The 7,073-nt window shown below is 41.6% G+C and overlaps 1 protein-coding gene across 1 annotated transcript in view; it reads left to right on the top strand.

Annotated features, from left to right (window-relative positions):
- The first annotated feature begins 5,017 nt into the window (after nt 1-5,017).
- Nucleotides 5,018-7,073, top strand: part of AIG1 (androgen-induced 1) — a 442,952-nt gene continuing 440,896 nt past the window's right edge. The window contains exon 1 of the mRNA XM_006834612.1: nt 5,018-5,229. Within this exon, the coding sequence (XP_006834675.1) occupies nt 5,089-5,229 (141 nt within the window). The 5' untranslated portion in view covers nt 5,018-5,088. The remainder of the gene's footprint in view (nt 5,230-7,073) is intronic.

The raw sequence follows: 7,073 nt of genomic DNA, 5'->3' as shown, positions 1-7,073 counted from the left end.
GTGTTGGAAGAAGTGCAGCCAGAGTGCTCCTTGGAGGCCAGGATGGCCAAACTTTGTCTCTCATACTTAGGACATATTGTCAGAAGGGAGCAGTCACTGGAGAATTATATCATGTTTGGTAGGGTGGAGGGTCACTGAAAAAGAGGAAGACCCCCAACAAGATGGATTGGCCAAGTAGCAGCATCGATGGATTCAAGCATGGCAACAATAGTGAGGTTGGCCCAGGGTCGGATAGTGTTTCGTTCTGCTGTGTGTAAGATCGCAATGAGTCGGTACCAACTCAATGGCACCTAACAACAACAACAATATCCAAGTTGCCTATCTCTGTCTACCCTGTGTATCGTGGGGATGGGGATGATCTTCGCTGTAAAGATTTGTTCCCTCTTTTGAGCTACTGCATCCATAGGTGTAGGTCAAGTTCATGAAATTGTATCAGATTACTCTTTTTTTCCTCTTCTTTCTTCTTCTAGTTGAGTTCTGATCATCCAGCCATTGAAGCCAGGTCAAGTGGGTATTATCAGCAAGTGTGTGTGTTCTTGTGCATATGCCCTCTCTTCTTAGCAACTGGATGCTTCACTCTCCACTCTAGACCCCTGTGGTTATGTCACTGACTCTGGGCCCAGGAGTCCCTAGGTCTTGCTATACTGCTGACCAACCAGGTCTCCAGCTGGGTTCACAGGAGTCTATTGAATGTGGTAGGGCTTAGCTCACAGACTGAAGGTTTTTTTAAAAATTTATTTTTATCAACTTCTGAAGTCTATAATTGATCAAACATACAATCAAGTTTCACTAATAATTACTGGTGATTTGAGTGTGAACAATGGAAACAAAGAAGGAAAATATGACCTTGGCGATAGAAACAAAGCTGGGAATTGTATGATAGAATTTTACAAAACTAATGACTTATTCGGAGTCCTAGTGTGGCACTGTAGGTTAAAGCACTGGGCTACAAGGTCGGTTTGAAGCACAAGGTGGGTGCTTCAAACTCACAAGCCACTCCTTGGAAATCCTACGCAGATCGCTATGAATGACAATCGACTTGATGTTACTTAACAACAAAAACAACATTCCATTCAATAAGGTCTATATGTAAGAATGTTCACTTTTGTTTTTTGAAAAAAGGTATTTGTAGTAAATAAGTCATTTTTGTTGTTAAGTGCCATCGAGTTGGTTGCGACTCACAGCGACCCTGTGGAATAAGCACTGGACTACTAACCACCATGTCAGCAGTTCAAGCCCACCAGGCGCTCCTTAGAAATCCTATATAGGGTTTCTATGAGTTCAACTCAACAGTATTTAACAACAACAATGTTTCATAAGGAACCACGTCTGATTGAAAGAAACTCTTATGTTTTGGCAATTATTTTTTGAAATATAAAGAAATCATTAAGAAGATGAATTACCAACTCTTATCATATTAGCATCTACTGAACATTCATATCAGCATCGCTGTATGCACATAAATGAAATCTTGGTGCAAGGGTTACCGAATTATAAGTTATAAAGCAAAGGCATATTTACAGTAACACAAGTTTATTATTTTGTTTTGTTTCATATTCTAACATTCCATGTTATTTGAAATAACAATTTGTTATTTTATTTTCATTTACTTAGGGATGTCACCTGGCATCATGACTTAAATAGATTTACTTTTAATAAATGTGTTGTTGTTAGTGTCTATATTAATTATATTTTGAATATTATTTAATAAAGCTTGTTTTTATTTTTGTATGTGAGGGATTTAAAAAAGTTTGTGCAATGATGGAATTAAAAGATAATGGACTTTCCCCATTAACTTTTTGAAGTCACCTCATATAGATACACAGTCTCTGGGAGGCATAAAGGGTTAAGCACTTGTCTACTATTTGAGTTCAGGCTGAAGCTGAAGAAAATTAAAAGAAGTCCATGAAAGCCAAAATGTGATCTTGAACTTATCCCACCTGAGTTTACTATCGTCTCAAGAACTGATCTGGTGCATTAGACGCTAATGACCAAAGACCAGAAGAAATGTGGGATGACATCAAGAACACCATACGAGAAGAAATCAAAAGGTCAGAAGACAAGAAAGAAGGAAAAGACCAAAATGAACGTCAGACGAGACTCTGAAACTTGCTTTCCAGCACAGAAATACTAAAGCAAATGGTAGAAATAAGGAAGTAAAAGAGCTGAACATAAAATGTCAAGGGTAGCTCACGAAGATAAAGTCAAGTATTATAATGAAATGTGCATAGACCTGGAGTTAGAAAATCAAAAGTGAAGGGCACACTTAGCATTTCTCAAGCTGAAAGTACTGAAGAAAAATTCAAGGCTTGACTTACAATACTGTTAGGTTCTATGAGCAAAATATTGAATGATGCAGGAAGCATCAAAAGAAGATGGAAAGAATACACACAGTCACTCTACCATGAAGAAATGGTCAATGTTCAACCACTTCAAGAGGTAGCATATGATCAAGAGCCAACGGTACAGAAGGAAGAAAGAAATCCAAGGTGCATTGATGGCATTGGTAAAGAACACTGATGGACTACAAATTGAAGTTTTTCAACAAACTGATGCAGCTCTGGAAGCACTTACTCATCTACGCTAAGAAATGTGGAAGACAGTTAACTGACCAACTGGAATATGCCTATTCCAAAGAAAGAGGACTCAACAGAATGAGAAAATTATTATTAATATCACATACAAGTAAAAGTTTGCAGTAGTACTTTGACAGGGAGCTGCTGGAATGCAAGCCATGTTCTGATTCAGGACATGGAAAGAAAAATGCCTATCATTTCTAATATCAGTTGGATCTTGAATGAAAGCAGAGAATATCAGAAAGATGCTTATCTGTTTTATTGACTATACAAAGGCATTTGACTGTGTGGATCATAATATTGTGAAGAATGGGAATTCCAAAATATTTAATTGTGTTCAGGTGGAACCTATACGTGGACTAAGAAGCAGTTGTTCAACAGAAAAAGGGGATACAGCATGATTAAAATCATGAAAGGTATATGTCAGCACTGTATCCTTTCACCAAATGTATTCAATCCATATGCTAAGCAAATAATTGAAGAAACTGGACTGTATGAAGAAGAACACAGCATCAAGAATGGAGGAAGTCTCATTAATAACTTGCAACATGAACATGACACAACTTTGTCTGCTGAAAGCTAAGAGGACTTGAAGTGCTTACTAATGAAGATCAAAGACCATGGCCTTCGGTCTTAATTACACCTCAACATAAAGAAGATGGAAATTCTCACAATTGGAACAATTAACAGCATATGACAAATGGAGACAAAATGGAAGTTTCCAAGGATTTCATTTTACTTTGATGTACAATCAGTGCCCATGAAAATTACTCTAGAATTCAAATATTGTATTGCATTGGCAAATCAGCTGCAAATGGCCTCTTTAAAGTGTTAGAAAGCAGAGATGTCAGTTTGAGTACTACGGTGTACCTGACATAAGTCATGGATTTGTCAATTTCATTGCATGTAAACTTTGGACAATGAATAAGGAAGACTGAAGATGACATGATCTCTTTGAATTATGGTGTTGGCAAATAATATTGACTATACCATGTATTACCAGAAGAATAGAACAAATCTCTCTTAGAAGAAGTACAACTAGAATGCTTCTTAAAGGTGAGAATTTCCAGACTTTATCTCAGGTTCTTTGGACATGATATTAGGAGAGACCAGTACCTGGAGAGACACATCATGCTTGGTAAAGAAGAGGGCCAGTGAGAAGGAGAACAACTCTCAAGCAGATGGACTCACACAGTGGCTATGACAATGAGTAAATCTGTGAGGCTGGCACAGGGCAGGGCAGTGTTTTGTTCTGTTGCACATAGGATGGCTGTGAGTCAGAACCGACTCAGTGGCACCTAACAACAATAGTAAAAATTTCTTGGAATCATCTTAATATTTATTTTTGTTGAGAGCTTGAGTGGAAAACTTCATTCCTGATTTGCAGCTTTCTCTTTACCTCAAGAACTATGCTTTCCTTGCTACCCCACAGCCTCGGACTCCGAGATTACTTGGAGATGACACCTGTTTTATAAGGATCCATAGGAAATTCCTATGCTGTCTTTTCACAATGTGACCCTGCATCTGCTTGGCTGAAATGTGATCATGGTAAACAAAACAAAATGCACTAAAAACCTGCTCACAGACTGATGCAACTTCAGTGTAACAATTGTTACTGGGAAGCAGAGAGGATTCAGTGTATATTTTCCTTCCATTCAAAGTCGGTTTAACTCCTAAAAGATTAGTATAAAATTATACACACATGCATTTTACACTCACTCTCAGAATATTATGTTTTGAAGCTGAATGCCATCTTGTAGTAGAAAAAGCTATCTGAACCACTTTCTTTATAACTTTTAGTTTATAAAGTTCTTGTCCAAAATTCACTGTTTCATCTTACATTGATAAAATATTTATAAACCTCCGGTCAAAAAGCACAACTCATAAAAGAGTTTCATAGTCATTAACTTCTTAGACAACATTAAAATTCCACTGCGTCCCAAACAATCCAGATGTGAGTGCACATCCTAACTTCACTGGTACACCTGGTCCCTCTCCCACGGAGCATCCCAATTGGTCAACAGCAACTACCCCAGAGACTTCTGCCTATATCCAAGGGGCTGGACGGTTTGTCCACATGGGATACCTCCTGTGGCCTTCCCTGTCCCCCCCCTGTAGCCTCGTGCCCCTCATTGTCGGCCCGTGGTCCCTCTCCACCTCTGGTGCTCTGCGCGCACCTCCCAGGCCCTGGTGACCCTCTGAAGCCGCCCAACCACTCCTGGGACGCCTCCGGGCCGGGCTTCCCAGGACCCAGGGCCCAGGAACGTAAGAGCAGAATGACAAAAATGACGACAGAGATGACGCCATGCCGTCCTCGTCCCCCCGTGACCCCTGGGAGGCCGTGGCTTCAGGAGCGTCCTCACACCCACGCAGGTCGCCGTGCGCTCGGGGACGCGCTGGTGCCGCCGGACGCGCGCCCGCCCGCGCTAGGCTGTGCCCGCCCCCGCCCGTGCGCCGCTTGCCCGCCCTCCTCGCCGCCGAGCCTTCCCGGTTTCCCGGTCCTTTCGTGAACATGGCGCTTGTCCCCTGCCAGGTACTGCGGGTGGCCATTCTGTTGTCCTACTGCTCTATCTTGTGTAACTACAAGGCCATCGAAATGCCCTCGCATCAGACCTACGGAGGGAGCTGGAAATTTCTGACGTTCATTGATCTGGTAAGGCCGTCCCCTCCCCTCCCCTCCCCTCCCCCTGCACACCCCACTCCCCTCCAGGCTCCCAGCACCTCTGTGTATTTGTGGGTGTGTGCGCGTTTGCGCATACACGTGCGCGCTTACCCGTCCCTCCAGCATCTCCCTCCTGTCCTGGCCTCTTCCCTGGTGATTGAGTGTGAAGGCCTGGCTGTCACTGCAGCCCTTACCGTCTGAACACACAACATTACTTGGTAGTTGGGAGGTGGGACACAGCCAAGTGTTGGGCTATTTGGAAGGGAACACGGTTCTGCTTTTCTGAAGTGATGAGGGAAGATTCTCAACTAGGGAAAGGATAGGGCGACTTTGATCATGAATGGCTTTGGACCCCTGCACCCACAAGGTGCTTTACAGGGTACCCACCATGCGATGAAGTTGCTAACAGCAGGACACTAAATATTGTCTTGTACTTGGAGCCTCAGCCTAAAGGGACCGAATAAAATTGTCTTCTTTGCATCTGTTTTTGCCCATTGTTGGTATAGGCAGTCCCTTGGTTAAGAAAATCTGATTTATAGGCAACTCCTTTTTGTCCTTTCATGTTACTCTATGTACATTTGTCTGCACTTTGAAACAATTGAACCAACCCCTACTCAAAACAAATTCTTAATCACTTGCTGCATGTGCAGCATTTAAATAATTGAAAAGGCTTTGAGCTTCTTGCATGAAAGTAAGGCTAATTAAGATCTGTATGCACCTGTTCTGGCCAGCGGCCTTTGTCCACTCAAAGACACGGTTGGGTATGGATCTTATTCATAACTCAGGGACTGACTGTAATGTATTTCTGCCCTTTTTCGCAGAAACAGTAGAGAAGAGAGACTTTCATAATTGCATTCCCAGTGTGACTATTCACTTCTTCCTCACTTCTTATGTAAAAGTTTGCAATAGTTTGCATAAGCAGCTCTTCTATTGGTCCAACATTACAGTATTGATGATATTGGCAAGAATTTTTTGTTTACTTGTTTGTCTGAAATTTGATTTGCCTCTGCCGCTGCACAGACCCTCAGGGAGAATCAGACGATGGGCATAAAGTTCAGTGATGACATAGGGTGGATGCTAGTGCTTCAGGGTGAAAAGTGGCTAATTTATACTGGGTCTCACACACAAATGATAACCTAGCATAGGCAGAGGGATTCAAACAAAAGCAACAAGTTTTAAGGCTCATGTAGAGAAAAGTAGAACCAATTCCTGGGATACCACAACTGCCTACCCAAGGATATTTTCCAGGTTGGCATCACAAGCAAGATTGTAATCTCTAATTTTTTCCCCTCCATTTTGAGAATGAGAACTGTTGCTTATTTTAAGATATTTCAAAACCTTAAAATGTCTTAAAGAAATGAAGTCAGGTGCTTTTGTTTGGGAGCGCATTGGTTCCATATAATAAATACTGGACTGTGAACCACAAAATCCATGGTTTGAGCCCCCTAGCCGATCCACAGGAGAAAGATGAGGCTTTCTGCTTCCACAAAATATAAAAAGCTTCAGAAACCCTATTCTGGGTTGCTATGAGTCAGAAATGACTCCAAGGCACTTAACAACAACAACCTTATATTTACATTCAGTTAGATACTTTCTGGAATCCTGGTGTGGCGCTGTAGGATAAGTACTGAACTACTAACCACAATGTCAGCTGTTCAAACCTACTTGTCTCTTCAGAAACTATAAAGGGTCGTTCTGCATCAGAACCAACAATAACAAGAATATATTTGCAGTGATGGATTTAAATTCTTTTCTCCAGCAGTCTTCAAACTGTGTTGCACACTTTTAGGATACTCTAGGCTTCCCAGTCAAGAAATCAAATGACGTATTGCATT

Source organism: Chrysochloris asiatica, unplaced genomic scaffold (genome assembly GCF_000296735.1).
Source record: "Chrysochloris asiatica unplaced genomic scaffold, ChrAsi1.0 scaffold00013, whole genome shotgun sequence".
Lineage (NCBI taxonomy): Eukaryota > Metazoa > Chordata > Mammalia > Afrosoricida > Chrysochloridae > Chrysochloris > Chrysochloris asiatica.
The sequence above is the reverse complement of the archived record's forward strand: the minus strand, read 5'-3'. Positions and strand labels throughout refer to the sequence as shown.